Source organism: Aotus nancymaae, unplaced genomic scaffold, assembly GCF_030222135.1.
Source record: "Aotus nancymaae isolate 86718 unplaced genomic scaffold, 86718_ANA_hifiasm-v0.15.2.pri h1tg000014l, whole genome shotgun sequence".
In the NCBI taxonomy this organism is placed as follows: Eukaryota; Metazoa; Chordata; class Mammalia; order Primates; family Aotidae; genus Aotus; species Aotus nancymaae.
The window spans coordinates 19637212-19664212 of NW_026988425.1; the positions used below are offsets into that span (position 1 = coordinate 19637212).

General features: G+C 35.8%; 1 protein-coding gene across 13 annotated transcripts in view; it reads right to left on the reverse strand.

Moving 5' to 3' along the window:
- CDH18 (cadherin 18) overlaps positions 1–27001 on the reverse strand; it is a 1109085-nt gene that overhangs the window by 90374 nt on the left and 991710 nt on the right. For all 13 annotated transcript variants that reach the window (XM_064375899.1, XM_064375898.1, XM_064375888.1 and 10 more), the window contains one exon: positions 8929–9182. In XM_064375899.1, coding sequence (XP_064231969.1) covers positions 8929–9182 — 254 coding nt within the window. The remainder of the gene's footprint in view (positions 1–8928; positions 9183–27001) is intronic.

The following is a 27001-nucleotide window of genomic DNA, read 5'->3' on the forward strand; positions in this document are numbered from 1 at the left end:
CTGGTAGTAGCAGCAGAGCACAAAGAGAGAATCAGTGCACTTTAGGGAGGGAGAACACAATGATTATGAGACTTCACATTGGACCTCAGTACTTCCCTGTTACAGCAGAAAGCAAAAGAGGACAGAACACAGCCTGCACCTACGGAGTGAGCCTTTACACCAGCACAGGATAGAGAGAAATAATCCAACCCAGTGGTCAAAACCTGTGTTCTGGCTAGCCCCACCACAGTGGGCTAAAGCACTCTGGGGTCTTGATTGAACTTGAAAGGCAGTTTGGGCCAGAAGGACTGCAATTCCTGGTTAAGTCTTGATGCTGTGCTGGGCTTAGAGCCAGTGGACCTGGAGTGCATGCAACATAGTGAGAAATCAGATGGAGTGGTCAAGGGAATGCTTCTGCTCCCATCCCCAACCCCAACCAGTGCAGCTTGCTGCTCTGGGAGAGATCCCTTCCTTCCACTAGAGTAGAAGTGAGGGAAGAGTAAAAAGGACTTCATCAGCTAGAAACCATCATTCTCAGCAAACTGACACAAGAACAGAAAACCAAACACTGCATGTTCCCACTCACAAGTGGGTGTTGAACAATGAGAACACATGGACACAGGGAGAAGAACAACACACACCAGGGCCTGTTGGGGTCTGGGGTGGGTAGGGGAGGGATAGCAAGGGTCAGGGGATTGAGAGATAACATTAGGAGAAATACCTAATGTAGATGATGGGGGATGAATGCAGCAAACCACCATGGCATGTGTGCCATGTAACAATCCTGCATGATCTGCATGTGTACCCCAGAACTTAAAATATAATAATAAAAAAATTTAAAAAAAAATCAAGATCACCTTCAGCTTCTAATGATGTCACTGAATCCTCCCCACACCCATACTCTGTTTCTCTAATGCATATATTGTTCACATATCCTCTTTTGTATGCATTGGTTAGTTTATCTCACTACTAGGTATTTTTTCTTATGTGTCATGCATCATGGCAATAGGACACTAAACAGAGAGAATAAATAATCCAGATAATTTCAGGTTAAGAAGGGAGCAAAACAATATGAACAATTTCACAGACATAACTTTGCATGAAAAAAGTAGATAAAAAAATAAAGTATGTTTTTCATTTATAAAATGGAAAAGGACTTCATCTTGTAACTTGGATACAAGTTCAACCACAGTAGAATAGGGCAGCAGACAAAATCCTGAGGTCCTAGCTCTCAGACAACATTTGTCGCCACATCTGGGCCAGAAGGGAACCTGCTGCTTTGAAGGGAAGAACCTAGTCCTGGTGGAATCCATGACCTCCTTTTTTTTTTTTTGAGACGGAGTTTCGCTCTTGTTACCCAGGCTGGAGTGCAATGGCGCGATCTTGGCTCACCGCAACCTCCGCCTCCTGGGTTCAAGCAATTCTCCTGCCTCAGCCTCCTGAGTAGCTGGGATTACAGGTACACACCACCATGCCTAGCTAATTTTTTGTATTTTTAGTAGAGACGGGGTTTCACCATGTTGACCAAGATGGTCTCGATCTCTTGACCTCATGATCCACCTGCCTCGGCCTCCCAAAGTGCTGGGATTACAGGTGTGAGCCACTGCGCCCGGCCTCATGACCTCCTTACCAAAGATCCGTTGGAGCTTGAGTAAGCATCAACTGTAGCCAGGCATTACTCATCATAGGCTTTTGATGAGAATGAAACTCAGGTGTAACCCAGGGTATTACCAGATCCAGAGGCTATGGGGAGAGACTCCTTCTACTCGAGAAAGGAAAAGAAAAATATAAAAGAAAGTTTGTCTTGCAGCTTGGATACCAGCTTGACCACAGTGGGGTGGAGCACCAAGCAAGTTCCTGGGGTCCCTGATTCCAGGTGTTGGCTGAAGGAGAGCATTTCTAAACTTGCCCTGGGTTAGAGTGGAGCTAACTGCCCTGAAAAAGACTGAGTCCAGGCAGTGTTCACCATGAGCTGACCAAAGAGCCCATGGTCCTTAAGTGAAGATGAGTAGTACCCAGGCAGTACATACTGCAGGGGAAGAAACTCCTTCTGCTTGAGAAAAGAAGAGGGAAGAGTGGGAAGAACTTTATCTTGTGGTTTGGGTATTAGCTCAGCCACAGTACAGTAGCACACCAAGTAGATGCCTAAGGTTCCCTAATCCAAGCTGTGGTTCCTGGATGGCATTTCTAGACCTGCCCTGGGCTGCGGAACATGGGAACCAACAGCACTGAAGGGAAGGACACGATCCTGGCTGGATTTGCTGCCTGCTAACTACAGAGCCCTGGGCATTGAGGGAATATCGGTAGCAGCCAGGCATTAGTAATCAGGGGCCTTGGGTGAGACCCAGTGATATGCTAATTTTAGGTCTGACCCAGTGCAGTCTTGGTATTGGTGGCTACAGTGGTGCTTACATCACTCCTCTGCTGAGTTCCAGGCAGATCAACATGGACAGAGAAACTCCATTTGTTTAGGAGAAAGTAAGGGAAGAGAACAAGGGTGTTAGCCTAGTAATTCAGGGAATTAGCTTAGATTTTACCCAAGACCACTACAGCAGTACCTCCACAAGTCTGCAGAGTCACAGCATTACTGGAATTGGGGTGCCCCCTAATACAGATATAGCTGCAATGAGCAAAGACTTAGATCACAACACTCAGTTATTCCCTTTTGAGTACTTAGAAGAGTCTCTAAGAATGACAGGCACAAACAAGCCCAGTTGTAAAAATTCCAGTAAGTGACTCTTCAATGGTGCTGGGAAAACTGGATAGCCATATACAGGAAATAGAAACTAGACCCCCATCTCTCACTATATATAAAAATCAATTCAAATGTATTGAAGACTTAAGTCTATGAACTCACACTGTGAAACTTCAAAAAGGGTACATTGGGAAAACTCTCCTGGACACTCATCTGAACAAAGATTTCTTGAGTAATACAGTGCAAGTATGGTTAACCAAAGAAAAACTAGGTAAATGGGATCACATTAAGTTAAAAAGCTTCTGCACATCAAAGAAAACAATCAACAATGGGAAGAGACAACCCAGAGAATGAAGGAAAATATTTTCAAATAACCCATATGACAAGGGGTTAATAACCGGAATGTATAAGGAGCTCAAATTGATACAAAAAAAAATCTAATAATCTGGTTAAAAAAAATGGGCAAAAGATCTGAATAGATATTTCCCAAAAAGAGACAGACAAATATCAAACAGACATATAAAAAGGTGCTCAACATCATTGGTCATCAGAGAAATGCCAATCAGAACTATAAAGAGAAATCATCTCACGCCAATTAAAATGGCTTACTTATATCACAATGATAGGCAATAACTAATGATGGCAAAGGATGTGGAGAAAACGGAACCCTCATATCCTGTTGGTGGGAATATAAATTAGTACAACCACTATGGAGAACAGTTTGGCCGTTTCTTAAAATCTAAACATAGAGCTACCATATGATCCAGCAATCCTGCTGCTATGTATATATGAAAAAGAAAGTGTATTAGTCCATTTTTATGCTGCTGATAAAGATATATTTGAAACTGGGTAATTTATAAAGAAAAAGAGGTTTAATGGACTCACAGTTCCACATAATTGGGAAGGTCTCTCAATCATGGTGGAAGGCAAAAGGCACATCTTACATAGTGGCAGACGAGAGAGAATGAGAGTCAAGTGAAAGGTGAAACCCTTATAAAACCATCAAATCTTGTGAGACTTATTCACAACTATGAGAACACTGTGGGAGAAACTGTTCCCATGATTCAGTTAGTTCCCACTAGGTCCCTCCCACAGCATGTGGGTACTATGGGAGCTACAATTCAGGTGAGATTTGGGTGGAGACACAGCAAAACTATACCAAAAAGGAAACTGGTATGCTGAAGTTATAACTGCACTCCCATATTCACTGAAGCACACAACAACCAAGATTTGAAAGCAATCTAAGTGTCCATCAATAGGTGAATGGATAAAGAAAATGTGGTAATATACACAATACAGTAATTCAGCCATAAGATAGAATAAGGTCCTGTCATTTTCAACATAGATAGAACTACAGGACATTATGTTAAGTGAAATAAACCAGGCACAGAAAGACACACTTCACATGTTCTTATGCATTTGTGCGAATTAAAAATTAAAGCAATTGAACCCAATGAGATAGAGAGTAGAATAATGGTTTTCAGAGGCTGGGAAAGGTAGTGGTGGTGGGGTGGGTAATTGGGGATGATTACTGGGTAAAAAAAATATATAGTTAGACAAAAGGAAGAACAGCTGGTATTTGGTAGTTTGACATGGTGATTACACTCAACAATAATTCATTTTACATTTTACATATATTTTATATTGCTGCAAATTATACATCTTGTTTAGAGTTAAAACAGACAAAACCTAGACATTATATCCTCTATGAAATCTGAAAGTCTTACTAATGATTCATGAAAGCATAATAGTAAAATACAAACTACTTAAGTATAAATGTACTACAGTAAAATACAAAAGACTGAAGTCAGGAAGCTTTTCACAAGTGCTTGCAAAACTCAAACTCCCTTTCATTACCAGCTTCACAAACTTGGAGTTAATTGCATTTCAGGGCACATTGCAAAGTACATGTTTTCAATGTGCTTTTCCTTAATTAGCACAAACACTTGGTCCCTGAGCAAGGTGGAAGTAGAAGGCTTCCTTTTGTTTTTGTTAATGTTTTCTGTTTTTTTATTCACTATTTGTACCCAGGGGCCCATGTGAATGGCACATTTTTATTAAAATCAAGAATAAATATTACGTAAATTGTGTCCCCAAACAGCAGCTATGGAGTCTAATTATTTTAAGGCAGCTTTAGCAGCATTCATTTTAGCTGTCTAACCAAAACAAGCAGAAAGAATAATGCATATGCTAATAGATTTATGCTTCCCTTCTTATCATTTGGAAACAATGTACCAATCATCTTTGCCTCTCAACAACCAGGAGAGTGCATGTTTCACAGTGAGTGTTCACTTAAGTGCTCCCAATGATATAGGGAAATTACTGAGACAATTAATGGCATTATATTTTAATTGATTGAAAGTATACATTGAAACATTCACATGACTATTCATGTATATGATTTGTATATATAGACACATATCTCTGAAAAATATCTTTTCAAAATTTCCTCCCATAAATACAATTAGTATTCCAGTAAATTTATCTTTCAGTTTGGTTTACTCTATGTCAGCTTTTCTCAACCTTAGCACTGTTGACTTGGGGCCAGATAATTTCTGTAGGAGCTGCTCCTGTTAGTTACAGAATGTTTAGCACCATCCCTGACTTCCACCCCTAGACACCAGTAACACCCTACTTGCTACAAGCTGAATGCTTTTATCTCCCTCCCCCAAATTCATATATTAAACCCTAATCCATAATGTAATGGCATGCGGAGGTACAAACTTCTGGAGGTGATGATGAGGTCATGAGAATGGAACTCTCATGAATGGGATTAGTGCCCTTACAAGAGCTTGGAGCTAGTTACCTCTTTCCAACAAGTGAGGATATGAGACGTTGGCAGTCTGCAATCCAGAGGAGGGTCCTTACCACAACCCAAAAATTCTGGCAACCTAATCTCAGACTCTCAGCCTTGAGAATTGTGAGAAATAAATTTCAATTGTTTATAAGCCACCAGGCCTATGGTAATTCTTAGCAGCCAAACTGACTAAGGCAGAAAATTGGTGGAGCATTAGTTATGTGATGTGTGCTCTCATAAAAACAAATGGAAGAGTTTGCATTCTTTCTCCCTTTCTGCTCTTCATTATGTGAAATGTAGGAAGAAGAGGGCTCTGCATATCAGGAAGCAGGCACTCACCAGACACTAGATAGGCTGGCACTTTGATCTTGGACTTCCCAGCCTCTAGAACTGTCAGAAATAAATGTTTCCTGTTTATACCACACAGTCAAAGGTAATTTGTTATAGCAGTCTAAAGTTACTAAGACACTATCTCAAGCTGTAATAACTAGAAATGTCTCCAGACATTTCCAACTGTCCCTGGTGAGGGGTGGATTTTGCTCCCACGTGGGAATCACAGTCCTATGTGAAAAAGCGTGTTTTCGTATATGTTGGAACATATAGAATAATGTTAAAATGGCTGGGTGCTGTGGCTCATGCATGTAAATCCCAGGACTTTGGGAGGCTGAGGCGGTCAGATCATGAGGTCAGGAAATCGAGACCATCCTGGCCAACATAGTGAAACCCCATCTCTACTAAAATACAAAAAATTAGCTGGGTGTGGCAGTGCACATCTGAAGTCCCAGCTACTCAGGAGGCTGAGGCTGGGGAAATTGCTTGAACCCGGGAGGCGGAGGTTGCAGTGAGCTGAGATGGCACCATTGTACTTCAGCTTGGTGACAGAGCAAACTCTGTCTCAAAAAAAAAAAAAAAGAATAACGCTAAAACATATTTGTCCTTGACCTCAATTCCTCCCCATTGGCCTACATTTCATCACATATAGTTGACCTTTCACATTATTTTAAATGTTGTTATTATGTTGAAATGCAAATTTTCCTGTCATCATTTTGGTTGGTTACAATTATTAAAATTCCTCTCATTTCTCTCCCTACTGGCATTGCTACCAGGATTAATTTCAAAGACCTTACCATTGCAGAAAGCCTCTTTATGATCTGTATCTAACCTATCTCTCCAATCTCATTACTTGCAATTCCCACAGGTAACCCAAGCTCCTTACGTAAAACAAACTACAATTCTTTCCTTCATTGTTCACTTCTCTAATTTGTAATTGGATTATGAGCCTCAATTTAATTTTCCTCAGCTCATTGCCTCCAGAAAGTTTGGAAGTACAATCTCCATACACAGCTCCCTCGTACCATTATTACTCTAAACACAGTGTGGTGGTGAATTGTACACATCAACTTGTCTGGGCCACAGGCATAGTTTTTTCCAAGGGAGTCAAGATGCTGTGTGTGTGTCTCTGTGTGTGTGTGTGTGCGCGCGTGTGCGCAACGGACTATTGTAATATTGTACATTACAAGTGATTAAAACACAGTCTAAAAGTGATTGCTATAGTCACTCTACTGATCTATTAAACACTAGATTCAACTTCTTCCATCTAAATGTATATATTTGTACCCATTCAACTGTACCTTTTAAAACAATTAGAAGATAATGATTTGAATGTTCTTAGTGTAAATAAATGATACATATTTAAGGTGATGAATTTCACAACTACCCTAATTTGATTATATGAATGTGTCAAATTTTCACATGCATCCCCTAAAATGTACAGATTTTTTATTAATAAAGAATAGATTAAACATAAATGGCTGCACTATCTTTTTAAATTAAGAATTACATTATCAGTAGTATCAAATTTAATTTTCAAAAAAAACTTGTCAATGTTTATTTATTATTTTCACAGCCAACTTATATCCTGAACTACCTCTAATCTCAAAAGATATTGACTGCTTTTGGTAAAGAAATCCTCATTTGTACAGATCTTTTATGGTGCTACATTTTTTAAAAACCTAAACAAATTATGTTTACTGTTTGGAGTCAAAAGTATAATTAAAAACATAGCATTCTATGGAATATTGAAGCAAAATGGGCTTTCCTCTGTTTGAGCAATTAAACATGTTAACTTTGATTTCTATTCCTCAGCGGAGATTGATTTCTGTAACTTGGTTTGTGCATATCATTTTGCATAGTTTACTGATCCTCCTTCAAGCATTGTCTAGTTCTTGCTGTTAGTGTGACAGGATACAGTTTCTGCACTTGCAGATGGAGTAGGATTGTTGAATATATACATTTGTGCCCAGAAAATTGTTTGGCTACATTCATGGGTGCTGTGGGCATTGTTTTTAACTTGAAACAATCATGCTTATGAAAAAGGAAATTCAGAACTTTTACAATCGTTCCATAGACGCTGAGGAGACTATTTAGTATATTAGCTTTTGTTAAGTTGAATGAAACCAAGGACTTCATGGGAGAAAGCAGAAAGATTGTTAAGGATTTTAACTTTTCTAGAGACCGAATTTCTATGCCTTTAAATACAGGATATCTAAGGGGTTTCACACATGTACACCACCTTTCTGATTTTGTTGTAAATGAGCCACACAAAAAATTTTTGATAATGCAAAAAAGCTTTAATTATATCTCCAGCATGATGTACTAAAAATAAAAAATATTATTTAGTGAGCACTGATTATGTGCCAGGCAATTTGCTAAGTCCTTCATTTTAATCTAACTGAATCATATCAACATATTTATGTAGCATGTAGCATTATTATTCTTTGTTCACATATTTGGAATTTGAGATTCCATAAATGATTGTAAAAGATCACTCAGTTAGTAGGTATACACAAGAGCATTCCCACACTTGTATTTAGAGTATTTTTGCACTCTATATTGTCTTTGACAAGTTAGCATTTATTGAGTGACTACTAGGTGCAGGCCGCTTTGCTGGGTGCTTTATGCACATTGCTTCATGCATCTTCACAATAGCTTTGAGACATAGGCGTTATTTTTCCACTTTTACATATAAAGAGAAAGTCACACAGCTAGTCTGACCAAAGGAACCAGAATCAGTTAGAGATGCATGTTATTCCCAACTCATCACGTTTTGTGTTATATCTATACTTCCTATCATTAAGGGACCAGTGGATTCTCTAGTTTGTGATTAAATAGCTCTACAACAATTTTCTCAATCAATTATGCCCACATCCATTAAGTCAAATGGAAAAATTAATGTGTGGTCAATAAGACATTCACAGAGATAGTAAATGTGTTCTTAATGTGACAAAAATCCATCTGCTAAGCTACTCAGTTAAAAATCAATTAATATTAAAATTTAATTATATTCATAGAAAACAACGTGGAAATAAAACATTTTAAGTGTAATTTTATTCATGTTTAATTAATGTGAGAGGCAATAAAAATCTTTAAATGTCTAAATGATTGAAGCATACCATACCTTACTAAACTGTTAGCACTGTCAGGATCTTGTGCCAAAACTGTACCAACGACGGTCCCGATCTTGGCATTTTCATAGACTTCCATGACGTAGGAAGGCATGGAAAATAGCGGCGGTTCATCTACATCCCCAACAATGATCTTCAGCATGGTAGCATCTTTAAAAGGACCCAAGTGAGAAAAGCGAAAATCAAGATGTGTATTTGCTCCTTCTATGTTGAGGGTATATGACTTCTTTTTCTCATAGTTCAGTGGCTGTGGGGAAAAAGTAAGATTTCCAGTATTATGACTTCCATTACTTTTCAAATATGCATTATATTTTTTCCTTTTTGGAAAGAAATAATTGAGATAGAGATAAGCCATTCTAGCTTTCTTTTAAAAAAAACTGCGAAAATCATTTTAATGATAACATCTACAGCATAAATGGAACCTCTGTGTTTGGTATTTAGTGCAATAACATGTATTTGGTATTACGTACATCAATAGAAAGAATATAAACTCAGATATAGGAGTGTGTGAGGACTGCTAGGTAGTGTTTTCAAGATGAAGTGCTTTTTTCAGATAAGAACTAAACATTTGGAAAGTATTTAGCATGATGGATGTACAAGGCTGTGTGAACCCAAGATGAACAGATGTAGTTTTAAAAGTTAAAAGTTCCCATGGTGAGGTGAGTGAAGGCGATTCAGAGGACCAGTCTTCTATTTTAAACTGGGTGAAATGTCCACTGACGCTGGTCTTCCTGTTAAAGCTCTATGAGAAGAAGCAGACTAGAAAATTTTCATTTTTATTTATCCCATTAATTCTGCACAAGCCTGCTTCAATCTCAAAGTTTCTTTTCTTGGCAGGAACAGAATGATCATTTTCTGTGAAGAAATTCAGGTGTTTTCTTCTACATTAAAGGTCAACATCATAGTCAATTCAGGTTGCTATAACAGAATACCATATACGGGGTGGCTTAAACAACATTTATTTTTCACACTTCTGAAGGCTGGGAAGTCCAACATCAACATGCCTTCAGAGCTGGTGTCTGGCAGGGGTCCTCTCTGGGGTTTGCAGACAGCCTCTTACTTGCTTTATCCTCACATAACAGGAAACTATCTCTCCTTCATCTGTTCTTACAAAGACACAAATTCCATTCATGAAGGTCTCACCCAAATTACCTAATTATGTCGTAAAGATTTCACCTCCAAATACAATCACATCACAGTGGGGATTAGACTTCAACATATGGATTTTGAGGGAAGAAGCATACCTTTAGTTCATAGCAACCAAGCAATAGCTAACTAGAAAGAGGATCTTTATCAGGGTCCTGGAAACAGAATGATCAGTTCTATAATATTATAATAAGTTCCCCATTGTTTCCTAATTCCCTTGGAAAATTGGCCTTTCCAGGGGTTGTAGATTATACAATAGGCAAAATATCATTTAATTTCCAAACCATATATTAAGAACCTAGAAAACTCAGGTCACAGGGACATTGATAAAGATAAGCCACTACAATATTTTACCAGTTTTCAAAAAAAAAGTATGTATCTTTATATCTTAAAAACACAAATTCTCAGAAGTTGATATATACAATACACCTGCAATTATATATGACATAAATATTATGAATTTCAGGTTATATATTTTTCAAGGAATTAAATGCTTCTAAGATTATAACCTATCAATTGGAAGCCATATTTTCCCTAAGGTATCCACACTAGAAATGAATTGCCAAAATAACTAATACCTATCTTGTTTGAGGAGTTGCATACTCTTAGGATCCACACATTAAATTATTTTTTCCTTGACTCCTTCCTTCTTTATAAAAATAAGTCAGAATTTATCTTTGACTAATTTATCAATAAGCCACATCAAAATTTAAATAAATCATCCTAGAAATGGTACATACTTGCTGTCTGTCAGCAATTGCGTGAACAAAAATGGTCCCTCTTGGCTTATAGGAGCTGGACAGTCAGAATCCTGCATGCTGCTCATGGAAAGATGAATACCTGGCAGATTTACTGTTAGTTTTAGATCAATGTCTATAATTTTTGGAGTTAACCTGCTGCATATGGTAGGCTTGATGATGTCTAAATTTCTTCTCATTGAATATGGGTATTTAAGACCTTAGAACTAAAAGTCGGAGTTGTATACTGTACTAGGAATGCTTAACATTTCTTTCTCACGATAACACTGGATTTTAAAACAATCACCTCCACTTATGTATTATTGTGGGCTTTTACATCTTTTGGGCTTTTCAATGAAATCTGTGGAGGGATTTTGGCGACCTCCAGTCCTATCTGATTTTATTATCAAGCTGTGCATTCAAGATGACACACATCTCTTGTTCCATTTCTTAGCAGGTCCCCTGGCAAGTTAGGTATCATTTGCCTCAATACTAACCTACCTACTGCTAGGGTGCAGGCTGTTTCTGTGGACATATGGCTTCATGTTGATGATCATCTAATATATATTTTACTACTCCAGGGTGGGGGTAATCATTTTGAGGGACTTTTTTTCGCCAGAACTGACAGATGGATGGATGGGAACCATGTGGAGCCATGAAGAAATGAGTTGATTATTTTAGGTTGGGACAGGAATTTAGAAACAGTTGAATTAATGCTTTGGAAATATTTTAACAACCTAATTTGTAAAGAAAAGCTGGGGAGGCTGAATTACCCGTACAGGGAAACTGAGAAAAAAATATACTCATTTATTTATGCCTGGATATTTTAGAGTTATATATACATTATTTTATTCCTTGCTTTTATCCAACAAAAATGGTATATATAGTGTTAATATAATTATTATTTTTCTATTACTGTAACTCTGGGAAAGCTACTCAAATACCCATCTTCCACATCTTTTAAATAGTTGCAATTACTATTAAAGTTGTCAGTTTAAAAAAAATCCCATATCACTGATGCTCATATTTAATGAGAGCTATCTTCAGTGTTGCCAAATTCAATCATTTAAACTACAGGATGCCCAATTAAATTTAAATTTAGGATAAATTGTACGGTTTTTTAGTATATTAATGTTAATTATCACAAATAACATAGTTGTAGAAAAATTTATTGGTTATTTACTTAAAATTAGAATTTAAGTAGATGTCCTATATTTTATTTGACAGTGCTAATTAGGATGCATTCGTATTCCAATACTCACAATGGTGATGATCGTGGTATCAATCTCACTTGACACGGAAGAGAGAAACTACCAGTGAGTATTATATGGGTGTGTACTCACAACTCCTGTCTTTTAAATTTTTTAAAAATTAGCTTTACTCATAGGAAACTGTTGATATAAAAAATGTATGATGCCATATACAAAAGATAATTTCATATGGTTCAGTCCAGAATAATTATTTGTCTAACACTGAACTATCTGAGCATTCTTGGAATCATCCCACTAGCAATGTGTTCTGTTTTACTGGAATGGTGCTTAGAATTGTCCTGTGGGTACTGATAAATGAAGCTGCTTAATGTTGCTTCATATTTGCATTGGCTTATTATTTTGTGTTAATTCTACCATATTAGTTTCATAGGGTTGACATAACAAATTGCCGCAAACAGTTTGGGATATAACAACAGAAATTTTCTTGAAGTTCTGAAGTCAGTAAGTCAGAAATTTGGCAGAAGCATACAGACTCTGGGAGCTCTAGAGAATCTATTCCTCACCTTTCCCACTTTTTGTGGCTGCCCCAGCCTTCCCCAGAAGAAAGATACCCCTACATGGTTGGACACTCAATTTATGTTCTAATTCAACCACTTGCAGGATGGAACTCCAGGTTTAGTGTCCAGAAATCTCAACTTTGCAGTTATAGTGACAAAGATTTCTTTCATAGGAAACATAGAAGATTTCGGGTACTTTCTGCACAGTGTAGAGGCAGTGGCAAGCAAAGCCACAGACGCAGAGAGCAAAGTGTTGAGCCATACAAGGATTAACTCAAAATGGATTAAAGACTAAACGCAAGACCTAAAACGATAAAGCTACTAGAAGAAGACATTGAGGGGAACCTTCATGACATCGTCCTAGGCTGAGATTACCTGCCTATGACCCAAAAACCATAGGCAAAGTAAGCAAAAATAGACAAGTGGGATTGCATCAAACTAAAGAGCTTCTTCATAGCAAAGAAAACAAGTACTAGAGTGAAGAGATAATACATGATTTGGAGAAAATATTTGAAAACTGTACATCAGATAAGGGCCAATATTCAAAATAATGAAGGAATTCAAACTACTTGATAACAAAATACAAATCATTCTGTATTAAAAATGGGCAAAGCACTTAATAGACATTTCTCAAAAGATGACATACATATGAAAAATTCCTCAACATCTCTAAACATCAGAGAAGTGCAAATTAAGACCACAGTGAAATATCTTCTCATGCCTTTCACAGTGGCTATTACCAAAAACATGGAAGATAGCAAGTATTGACAAGGATGTAGAGGAAAGGAAACATAGCATTTGTGGTGTTGTACGTTAGTACAGCAATTTTGGAAACAATGTATAAAGGTTCCTCAAAAAACCAAAAGTAGAATTACCATAGGATCCAGCAATCCCCCTACTGTGTATATAGCCAAAGGAATTGAAATCAGTATGCCAAAGACATAGCTACACCCTTATATTCATTGCAGCATTACTCACAGTAGACAAGATATGGAAAATACCAAAGTATCCGTCAACATATAAAAGGATTTTAAAAATTGTGGTGTAGATACACAGTGGAATACTATTTAGTCTGTAATTGAAAACAAAACAAAAACAAAATTCTGTCATTTGTAACAACGTGCATGAACAGAGAGAATATGTTAACTGAAATAAGCCAGACACAAATACCATATGATCAAAGTTACATATGGAGTCTGAAAGTCAAACTAATTGAAGTGGAAAGTAGAATGGGGGATACTAAAGGCTAGGAATACACAGGTGAGTGGGAAAAGTGGAGGCATTGGTTAATGCATACAATGCTACAGTTAGGTAGGAGGAATCAGTTCTGGTGTTCCATATGCAGAACAGTGATTGTAGTTAATAATAATAATATCTAATAGAGAGAATTTTAAATGTCCTCAACAAAAGTAAATGATAAATATTTGAAGTAACAGATATGTACCAATCACATTTACATCATATATACAATTATTATTTGTCAATTAAATAAAACTTTTGAAAAAAAGAAACCTAACAGATTTTTCCATGCTGGGTTTTAAACATGTTTGGAATTGTTACTTATTTCTTCCATTTTCCCCCTGTGGGAATGTCAGTGTCTATAACTTATGCCTCTCTAACCATTGTCTTTTACATAGGGATAAGTTGTTTTGTAATTTCACAGGTCAGCAGATGAAGATTTTTGCCCTAGGATGGAAACTATCCAGAGTTTACCTATACCTGATTAAGATAATGAGATTTAGATTGAGATTAGTTTACAAATGTTGACCTGATGATAAGTACATAAGATTTGGGACTTAGAATTGATTTTGTAATAGATTGAGTCAATTTCAGGGATATTGGGATGGGGTAAATCTACTGTATACATTGAAAGAACATGGCTTTTGTGGAGCTAAGCTATAGTGGCCTAATGGCAACCCTGCAAAAAATATGAATATGGCAAGCCATGCAATTAATTATACAGTAAAATACAAGAAGAGGTGATAATCCTGGATTATTTATGTTGGTGTTAAATTTAATAACAAGTGTCCTTATAAGATTGGCCAAGGGAGATTTGGCAGAGAAACTGTGATGAGGTCATATGACCACAGAGGCAGAGAGAGGAGTGATGTGACCATGAGCTGAGGAACAACTGGAGCCTTCAGAAGCTGGAAGAAGCCAGGAATGGATGCTTCCTTAGAGTTTACCAAGGAAAAAGGAAGTGCAGCCCAACCAACACCTGATTGCAGATTTCTGGCCTTCAGGACTGTGAGATAGCACATGGGTTGCTCTAGTTCCTCAGTTTATGGTCATTTGTAAGAGCATTCCTAGGGAACTCATGTAAATTTGTCTGCTTTCTATAGAAACATAGTAGAAATGTTCTTTTTGGTGTGTTGAAAGCTTTAAATAGTATTGAAATTATCTGCTCTTTCAGGTTTGACAGAATCCCTTAGTGAATTATTGGGTCTGATGTATTTAAGGAAAATTTACAAGTTTCTCATTTTCTTATTCAGAAATTGGTTTATATGTGTTGCTTTTAGCAACCTTTCCCCAACATTCTTCATATTAAATTTATGTTTGTAGAATTAAGAAAATATTGTTATAATGTTTCCAAGCTGCTTATTTTCTGTCTGTCATGTTTCTTAATAATATAAGTTTAGGTTATTTTTCAAATTTTCCTTCCAAAAAATCAGGTTTTAAAAATTGAATATATATTTTTGTTTTCTACTCTTTATTTTCTTCTTTTATTCTCCATTATTGGTTATATATTTCATTCATCTAATATTATTCCTTTTAGTCTATGTCTTTGATATGTTTAGAATTACAAGTATACTTTCAGAAGTACTTAATTTATATCCCATAATTTCCACATATATATGTGTGTCTTTTTTTGTTTGTTTGTTTATTTTGAGACTAATTCTCACTCTGCTGCCAGACTGCAGTGCAGTGGTGCAATCTTGGCTCACTGCAATGTCCGCCTCCTGGGTTCAAGCAATTCTCCTGCATCAGCCTCCTGAGTAGCTGGGACTACAGGCAAGAGTCACCAAGGCCAGCTAATTTTTGTATTTTTAGTAGAGACAGGGTTTCAACACGTTGGCCAGGATGATCTCCATCTTTTGACCTCGTGACCTGCCCACCTCGGCCTCCCAAAGTACTAGGATTAGAGGTGTGAGCCACTGCCCTGGCCCCACATATGTTTTTTCTTATTATAGTTTTTTTCTAGAAATTCTGCAATTTGTTGTGCATTATTCTTTTTTGTGATTTGAGAATTCCTGAAGTAGAAGGTTGTGGTTGTTGCAGTTAATAAATTTTCAGATTGTATTTGGAAAAGAGCATTTTATCTATACTATTTTAACTTTGGTTCCTTTAATGAGATAGTCTTGAAGACTAATACATAGTTTTACTAAATATTCTATAGGCACTTGAATTAAATAATATAACATCAGAATGCAGAGATTGATTTACTAAATATACCTCCTTATTAATTATATTATTCAATTATTCATATTTTAAAATACTTTATCTATCATGGACTGAAATTTGTGAGCTACAACCTTCTACCATTCTTTTACAGACATAGCTCTTTGTATATATTATGATTTCTGCTTTGTGAATGTTGGTAACCTGCAGCACAGATATTTATACTCACAGTGATGACTCACTTTAGGATTGTAAAGTGTTTTTCTGTTCTTTCTTTTTATAATTTCAGTTTGGATCTCATCATTGTGGGCATTGAAATCATACCTCTTATTTTCTTTTTTATGTATGTGGATTTTTTATGATAATCTTTTTAAAATTTTCGTATTGTACTTTAGGTTCTGGGGTATATGTTCAGATCATGCAGGATTGCTGCATAGGTACATACATGGCAATGTGGTTTGCTGCCTCCATTCCCCCGTCACCTATATCTGGCATTTCTCCCCATGTTATCCTTCTCCAACCTCCCCACTCCCTACTGTCTCTCCTCTATCCCCTCACAACAAACCCCAGTGTGTGATGCTCCCTCCCTGTGTCCATGTGTTCTCATTGTTCAACACCCACCTATGAATGAGAATATGTGGTGTCTGATTTTCCGTTCTAGTGTCAGTTTGCTGAGAATGATGGTTTCCAGATTCATCCATGTCCCTACAAAGGACATGAACTCATTATTTTTTATGGCTGCATAGTATTCCATGGTGTATCTGTGCCATATTTTCTTTTTCCAATCTATCATTGATGGGCATTTGGGTTGGTTCCAGGTCTTTGCTATTATAAATAATAGTGCCTCATTGAATGTATGTGTGCATGTGTCTTTATAATAGAACAATTTATAATACTTTGGGTGTATGCCCAGTAATGGGATTGCTGGGTAAAAGGGAATTTCTATTTCTAGGTCCTGAGGATACATCTGGTTTCCTTGTGTGAAGTTTTATATTTGTTTATTTTTTTTCTAGTGACTATCTCCGTTCTTATAAATTTAGGTAATATCGTTTTATCGCCATACAATAACCAGCAATTAAAATAAAATACACCATTTCCATCTCCTCCCATTTCTCTTACATATTTGTAACTTTTATTTTTTTTTTACTTTTGTACTCTTGCTAATGCTAATAGATCTAATATTTGACTTATTAGCTCTGACTTGCATTTTTTCATTCTTAGTTATTACTAACAGAAATTTTTTAACCTAAAATCTTATTTTCTTAGGAAAAGAGGTATTGTTTCTACAGTTTCAAGGCATATGCTAATATTCTGATCAACTACCCTGATCCTGATATTAACCACAGGCAGGAACACTATTATCCAATAGTACCCACAAGTATTACTTGGTGAGATACATTATTTCCTAAGAAAATATCATTCATTCCACCTCCCCAAGAAATATAATTATTAATTGTTTCTAAATACAGAATTGTACACTGATCTCAATTAAAACAATTTAAGCAAATCTATATCATTAACAGTTAGTATGGATTGACATCATGTATTATAACAATGTATCATATCTACTCACTTTTCCCTAAAAGAATATCATTTAATTCATTTCATAGTTCATGTATCCAAAATAATTCCTAGCACATGGAATTTGATTAATAGCTCTTTTTCCATCTAATACAGCTGTTTTCAGAGTTCAGAAAGGTGCTATTACATGGTTTAGATTTGATGGATAAAAAATTTAACACTATTTTTGAAAATGACATGATTGTATATTTAGAAGACACTATCGTCTCAGACTAAAATCTCCTTAAACTGATAAGCAACTTCAGCAAAGTCTCAGGATAAAAAATCAATGTGCAAAAATCACAAGCATTCCTATACACCAATAACAGACTTAAAGAGAGCCAATTCAAGAATGAACTGCCATTCACAATTTCTATAAAGAGAATTAAATACCTAAGAATACAACTAACAAAGGATGTAAAGGACCTCTTCATAGAGAACTACAAACCTCTGCTAAATGAAATAAGAGAGTACACAAACAAATGGAGAAACAGTCCATGTTCATGGTTAGGAAGAATCAATATTGTGAAAATGGCCATACTGCCCAAAGTAATTTACAGATTCAACGCTATGCCCAGCAAGCTACCAATGACCTTCTACACAGACCTGGAATAAACCACTTTAAACTTCATATGGAACCAAAAGAGAGCCCACGTAGCCAAGTCAATTCTAAGCAAAAAGAACAAAGCTGGAGCCATCACACTACCTGACTTCAAACTATACTACAAGGCTATAGTAATCAAAACAGCATGGTACTAGTACCAAAACAGAGATATAGACCAATGGAACAGAACAGAGGCCTCGGAGGCAACACCACACATCTACAACCCTCTGATCTCTGACAAACTTCACAAAAACAAGCAATGGGGAAAGGATTCCACGTTTAATAAATGGTATTGGGAAAACTGTCTGGCCATGTTCAGAAAGCAGAAACGGGACCCCTTCCTGACACCTTACACTAAAATTAACTCCAGATGGATTGAAGACTTAAACATAAGACCTAACACCATAAAAACCTTAGAAGAAAACCTAGACAAAACCATTCAGGACATAGGCATAGGCAAGGACTTCATGACTAAAACACCAAAAGCATTGGCAACAAAAACCAAAATAAACAAATGGGATCTAATTAAACTCAGAGCTTCTGCACAGCAAAAGAAACAATCATTAGAGTGAACTGGCAACCAACAGAATGGGAAAAAATTTTTGCAATCTACCCATCTGACAAAGGACGTATATCCAAAATGTACAAAGAACTAAAACAGATTTATAAGAAATAAAACAAACCCATTCAAAAATGGGCAAAGGATATGAAGAGACACTTCTTAAAAGAAGACATATATGAGGTCAACAAATATATGAAAAAATGCTCATCATCACTGGTCATTAGAGAAATGCAAATCAAATTACATTGAGATACCATCTCACGCCAGTTAGAATGGCGATCATTAAAAAATCTGGAGACAACAGATGCTGGAGAGGATGTGGAGAAAGAGGAACATTTTTACACTGTTGGTGGGAGTGTAAATTAGTTCAACCATTGTAGAAGACAGTGTGGCGATTCCTTAAGGACCAAGAAATAGAAATTCCATTTGACCCATCAATTCCATTATTGTGTATATATCCAAAGGATTATAAATCATTCTATTATAAGGACACATACACACCTATGTTCACTGCAGCACTGTTTAAAATAGCAAAGACTTGGAACCAACCCAAATGCCCATAGATGTTAGACTGGACAGGGAAAATGTGGCACATATACACTATGGAATACTACGCAGTCATAAAAAATGATGAGTTTGTGTCCTTTGTGGTGACATGGATGAAGCTGGAAACCATCATTCTCAGCAAACTGACACAGGAACAGAGAATCAAGCACATGTTCTCACTCATAGGCAAGTCTTCAACAATGAGAACACATGGACACAGGGAGGGGAGCATCATACACTCATATATATGGGGGCAGACTAGGGGAGGGACAGTGGGGGGTGGGGAGTTGTGGAGGGATAACATGGGGAGAAATGTCAGATATAGGTGATGGGGATGGAGGCAGCAAACCACATTACCATGTGTGTACCTATGCAACAATCCTGCATGTTCTTCACATGTACCCCAGAACCTAAAATACAGTAATATATATATATTTAAAAAAATCAATACTTAACAACCAACTATGCCCTAAACATTTAACATATATTAACTTATTTATAATTGCTTTCATCTACAAATGAGGAAACTGAGGCATAGGAAAGTTAAGACACTCCTTATGGACAACAGTGTGTAAGTTATATACTTGAGATTTAAACTCAGGCAGACAAAGTGTACAAGCTGTGTCCTTAAGCACTATGCTATCCTGCTGGTAATCTAGACAGCAAATAAGTAGTGTAACATAATGTTTCATTTTGATGAAAAAGATAAAATTTTTAGTGGAATAGTCCTCTTCATTAAACGATACCTTCATCATCATCTTTTCAAGTATTTACTATTAAGTTTAAAATGAATCGATAAGCTCACTAAATCTAACTACCAGAACTCTGAGTACCTTTTTAATTTCTTTAATTCACAGATGCATAAGTTAAGAAATTAAAATGCTATTGAGGCAAAATCCTTTATCTTCTCAGCCCCTGCTAGAAATGTTTATTCTGGCATAATTTTTACTTTCCTAGGCAATTGTTCTTCTCTTACTTTTCTTTAGTTACTGCTCAATATCCTAATTTAACAGCTCACTGTCAATGAGTTGACTCTGATTTCCATTTTAATTTTTAGTTCCTTAATTTAATCCTATAACTCCTAGTAATTACTTTTACATATCATTGGTCTTTCTAACTTGTAAAGTAGTACTTTCTCCTTTAATATTAATCCATCTCATAATACTGTAGATAGTTAACATTTTTCCCCATCAATCGTTTTCCAGCCAGATTTACATATTCAGGACTTTTTAATTGTTTCTCATTAATCACTTCTATTATTCCTTAAATCACCCTATTATAGTCTTCTCTGGAACTACATTACCATTATAAATACAAGGACATTGAAAATACTGTTTAGCCAAGTTCCTGTATGAATCAATTCTTTTTAGAGTTCAGAGAGGTGCTACAATTCTATTCTCCAAAGTAATAAGAGAAGAGACTCTTTATGATCTCTTCTTTGTCTGACTTCTAGGCTGCACTAGAATCCAGATTTTTAGTTTCAAGAGTAGGTAGATAGTGATAGGGTCAACATCAACATTTTCACACATAAAATTGTCATCTTAATCAAAATTGCTTAGACCTGTAATAGTGACTGACATTATTATTAATTCTTTGTTTTCTGAAAAAGTATTTAATTTATATTATGGAATTTTGTCAAAACTAAGAAAAAAACTGTATGAATTTAAGCAGTGTTTCTCCAGCTAGCCTTTTGTATTATGATATGGTTTGTGGTCCTTGCCAGAGGTGTGTCCTGGATGATGGACAGTCTGTGGAGATCAGAGTACATGCATGAGCTTTCTCATTATATATTTCTCTATACAGAAGAAACTAATTCTTATTCATTGTGCATAATTCATTTATACAAATAAATATTACATGTTTGCTTTCTGTTGTTTGAACACTGGACAAATAAATGCAAAGGTCTTTCATTTCAAATACTTAAGTATACATTATATTATATAGAAGTTATGATTATATATTATTTATATATAATTATACACAAGCTCATATATGTGTATGCATATCTACGTGCCTGTGTGTATGTATATATATATTTAACTTATGTAAAATAATTAAATATAGACACACATATACAAACTTACCCATAGCCCATGTATGTATATAGCTTTATTCATTAGGGTGTTTCATCAGATCATTAGTTTCCAAATACTACACTACATTGTATTTTAGAAATATATGTATCAAAATAATCAATTAACTTTCAATGAAGTTTAAAATGATTTATTACTCCAGACCGATCGTCATGCCTATAGATGAACACTATGAAAAAAAAATGTACTCAATAGCATTTCTGTGTCAAAGTCATCAGAACTATAGTAATAGATTTTATTGAATTGAAACTTGGATTCCTCTATCAGCTGTAGCTGAAAAGAATAAATTTTCAGACTTTAGAACTTTAGGAGAATATAAAATAGAAATTTACTTGAGTTTTTTTTGATAAAGAAATCCCTAAGGAATGTTCTTATTTTGTAAGCAGTTCTTATTTTGTAAACAGTTCATTTTCTTGTAAGTAGAATGAGAAATCTACTCTTTCCTATTTACAAAGTATGGTCACGTGTTTGCCTATCTGTGATGATTTGCAATGTGTTGGGATGACTTATTTATTACTCTTTGTTGTTCGAAGTCTAAAAACGTTAAATCTGTTAGTTAACAACATTCGATCTTTATTCTGTTACTAAATGCAAGTCAAAGAAATGACAATGTAATCCCCAATAAACACAATCCACTAAAAGACCAAAATTATAGTATGTAGAATAAATCTAGTACAGTTGTAGTTGAATATATTTCATGTTTTTATCTTATAATTTACTTAAACTTTAAAAAAGAAATTTGTAACTTTGCATGTTGACTCTTAAGGCCAATCTCAAATCATATGTTAAATAAAAGGGTATAATAATCTTTTACCTACTTGTGGGGTAGGTATGGAAATCTTAAAAATACACAGTACTTGGTTACAAAAGTGTTTTACATCTCATAGGCAGGATATAATTGTAGTACACATAGATACACATTCCAGAAAACTATCAGTTACATTCACAATAATTAATTTCTGAAAAGTCTTATCCTATCAGAAGCAACAACTTTAAGAGGAAAATAAAACTGCTAGGTCTTCTACATTGAGAAATTACAGAAATGTATATTTTGATAAATGAAGCCAAAAAGGTAATCCAAAATATATTTATGACTGAAATATACCTGAAAAGATTGTACTACAAATACAATATTTATTATAAACTTAAAGCAATTTTTTCTCCTGAAGAAGCAGGAAGGGGAAGTTGATTGCCAAGAAACATAAATACAGTTTTTTACACAGTCTGTGTACATACAGAAGACAGTATGTATTGCAATGTACACAAGGTATTTCATTCTTAGCTTGCTTCCAGTTAATCAAATAACATAAAATAAAGATGGCAGCAAAATAATCATATGGATTGGTCTGAAAGTATAATTAAAAACTGGTACAAAAATAGGAAGAAAAGAAGGCAAGGAAAAAGAAGCTATTGAGGTAGTACTAGATAGTGGTCATTATTGAGGTAGTAGTAATTATTAGCCAGACACAGCTTAGAGCACAATTTTTACCTCATTTTATGTTTTCCGTAATCACCTTGTAAAGTGCTTAAACAAGAAAACTGAAGCTTCAAAGAGTTGAGATAATGTCATAGATCTCCTAAATGACAATAGTAAGATTTATATTTCATTTTACAGTGAAGGTTATATCTTCCAGCACCCTTTATTGACTTGAAGGACAAGCTTAAAAATTTTTGGCTTAAATTAATTTGCATTGTATATGCAGCTGAATTAGCTAGGAGAAATTGACAATACAAGGAGTATTTGCTGAAAATCAGGAAGCCAAATAAAACTAGACACTTAAAGAAAACATAATATTTGGATCCACTTCTGTAAAGTGTGCAAATAGGAACCATATAAGAAGAGACTTTGAGAAAGACTGCTAAGGAGAAGCACATCCCTAGCTACAGAGGTTTATGTCAGATGAAGGAGTACATCCACTTGCATTCATCCTTATCTTTTTTCCCCTTTCCACCCAGTCAGGTTTCATTAAACAACGAATGGAAGTTATCAAAGTGTATTTACAATGTACCACACCATGCACCAGTGAATTCAACTTGGCAATTTTCTGATGAAGGAATGATATAGACAGGAATGTGCAGACGGTCCTGCTGGCAGATTTATAGAGCAGTGCTGATTTTTATCTGTGAGGAGATTAGCTGTTTTGCCTGGCTGGCTACAGTGAACTGCCTTAGAGATTAAATAAGGAATAGGTTTTTAAGAACTGTTTTATCCTTTTTCTGCCATCTGAATGAGTATCTCTTGAGGGTTAAAATCCACTGAGGTATATAGGTTATTCAAATTGCAATTATTTATACTTTAAAACATACAGCAATGAAATAACTCTGAGGTTGATAATCCTAATCAGAAGGATCAAAAAATTGCATGAATGCAACATGTACATGCCTCAGAGGAAATCTAGACTACATTAAAAAATATGTTCAGGGGAGGCTGGGTGCAGTGGCTCACACCTGTAATCCCAGCACTTTGGGAGGCCAAGGCTGGTGGATCATTAAGGCTCAGGAGTCAGAGACCAGCATGGGTAACATGGCGAGACCCCATCTCTACTAAAAATTTTAAAAAGAGAGAAAAAATAACCAGGCATGTGGGTGCTCACATGTGGTCCCAGCTACTAGGGATACTGAAGTGGGAGAATCACTTGAGCACCTGGGGGGAAGGTGGTAGTGAGCTGAGATTGCACTACTGCACTCCAGTCTGGGTGATAGAGCGAGACTTCATCTCAAAAAAAAAAATTTTTTTCGAGGAAAAAAGTGAAATACAATTTGAAATCATTAAATGTCAGGAATACTTTTAGTACATCATCACTTACCGTTTACAGAATTGAAACAATTCTGATCTCAAAAGTATGCATTGTGTGTATATGCACCAAATAGAATGAACTATTAATATTAAATTTATTAAATATGTGCACACACATAAACATATGTAATTTTACCTTTGTGTTTCAGACCTCTAATTAAATGCAGTCATGTAAGGTGGTAAGATATGCCTATTGTCCTGAATTCTGCAAGTGATTCGCATACTTCAGATTATGTGTGTAATCAAACCACAATCTTAAGTATGAGTATCAACTACTTTCAAAATCAAATTACTTTCACTCTTTGCAAATATGAAACTGTTTTCTATTTTATAAAGACAATAGGAATTAATACACAGAACACCACCAATGCACCCACACACATCCTTACTAACATTGCAAACTTACCCACAGTCATTTGCTTCTACCTCCTTTCCTATGGTCATCTCAGAGGAGGCATACTATCCCTAGGTTGTTTCCTTGCACCTGTCATTCAGATTCTGTTGAGGCCCATCTCTACCCACAATGCATCTTTTAAAATTATCCTCTCTTCAGTATCCTTGATGTCTTGTCTCTATTGAGCCTTTTATCCCTGTGTATAGAAACACTCTTGTCTCCCACCTTAAAACATTTATTTTATTATGTTCTTGTTTATTTGCTTTATAATCTTGCTCCACCACATAGGTACTAACCTTCCCCAAGAAGACAGTGTGTTTCTATTTTTTCCTCCCATATTTTTGCTTCCTATTCTCTCTCCACCACATTATAATTAGTTTCTCTCTCCATTGTAGCAAAGAATAATCATATATCTTCCATCTGAATATACAACATGAACAAGTGTTCAGAATCTGAAGACAGACACACAAGTTCAGTTTTCTGTCGACTGTCTACTGGGGCATTACTTTTACCTCTTTGTGATTCAGTTTCTTGAGCTACAAAGTAGGGATAATAACACTCTCTCAAAATGTCACAGTAAGAATTAAAAGGACAATCATGGGTATATTAACTCAATAAAGACATTGCAAATATGCTTAAAATCTGTCTTGATACAGGGGCGATACTCTAACAAATATTAGTTGCTGCTACTATTTTTTTTTCTTCTTAAAGGCATTTTTATTTTATTTTGTATTTCCAACTTTTACTTTAAGTTCACGGGCACATGTGCTGGATATGCAGGTTTGTTACATAAGTAAACTTGTGCCACAGTGGTTTGCTACACAGATCATCCCATCACCCAGGTATTAAGCCTGGCATCTGTTAGCTATTCTTCCTGATCCTCTCCCTTCTTCCACCCTCAACTCCTACAGGCCCCAGTGTGTTATTTCCCTCATGTGTCCATGTATTCTCATCATTTAGCTCGCACCTAAAAGTCAAAACACATGGTATTTGGTTTACTGTTCCTGCGTTAGTTTGCCTAAATAATGGCCTTCAGTTCTATCTATGTCCCTATAAAGGACACTATTTCCTTCCTTTTTATTGTGGCATAGTATTGCATGGTGTATATGCACCACATTATCTTTATCTAGTCTATTATTGATGGGCATTTAGGTTGATTCCATGTCGTTACTCTTGTGAATAGTGCTGCAATAGACATGTATGTGTCTTTTTAATAGAACGAATTATATTCCTTTGGGCATAAACCCAGTAATGAGATTGTTGGATCAAATGGTATTTCTGCTTCTAGGTCTTTGAGAAATTGCCACATCGTCTTCCAGAATGGTTGAACTAATTTACAGTCCCACCAACAGGGTAAAAGCATTCCTTTTTCTCTACAACCTCATCAGCATCTGTCATTTTTTGAATTTTTTTTAACAACATGACTCTACATTGAGCAAGAGGCAGAAGACCAAAATATGGGTGAAATGCCCCCTGTGGATTCAGCACAGTCAGAAATTCCAGCTGGGAAAGCTATCAGTTTGCTGCTGATTTTCTTTTTAATAAAAGCCATTCTGACTGATGTGAGATGGTATCACATTATGGTTTAGATTTGCATTTCCTTAATGATCAGTGATGTTGAGCTTTTTTCATGTTTTTTCGCTGCATAACTGTCTTCTTTTGAGAAGTGTCTGTATGTTCATGTCCTTTGCCCACTTTTTAATGAGGTTGTTTGGTTTTTTTCTTGAAAATATATTTAAAATCCTTATAGGTGCTAGACATTAGAGCTTTGTCAGGTGCATGGATTACAAAAATTTCGTCCCATTCTGTAGGTTGTCTGTTTAACTTGTTGACAGTTTCCTTTGCTGTGCAGAAGGTATTTAGTATAATTATTAGGTTGGTGCAAAAGTAATTGTGATTTTGCCACTAAAAGCAATGTCAAAACCAACAATTAATTCTGCACCAACCTAACAGATCATGTTTGTCAATTTTTGCTTTTGTTGCAATTGCTTTAGGCTTCTTTGTCGTGATATCTTTGCCTGTGTCTATGTTCTGAAAGGTATTGCTTAGGTTTTCTTCTAGAGTTTTTATAGTTTTGGGTTTTACATTTAAGTCTTTAATCCGTCTTGAGTTGACTTTTGTATATAGTATAAGGAAGGGAGTCAGTTTCAGCTTTCTGCATATGGCTAGCCAGTTCTCACAGTGCCATTTATTAAATAGGCATTTACTTCCATTGCTTGTTTTTATCAGGTTTGTTAAAGATTAGATGGTGGTAGTCATATGGTCTTATATCTGGGGTATGTTGTTTTCCATTCGTCTGTGTGTCTCTTTTTTTTTTTTTTTTTTTTTTTTGTACCAGTACCATGTTGTTTTGGTTACAGTACCACTGTAGTATAGTTGGAAGTCAGATAGCATAATGCCTCCAGCTTTGTTCTTTTTCTTCAGGATTGCCTTGGCTATTCAGACTCTTTTTGCTTCCAT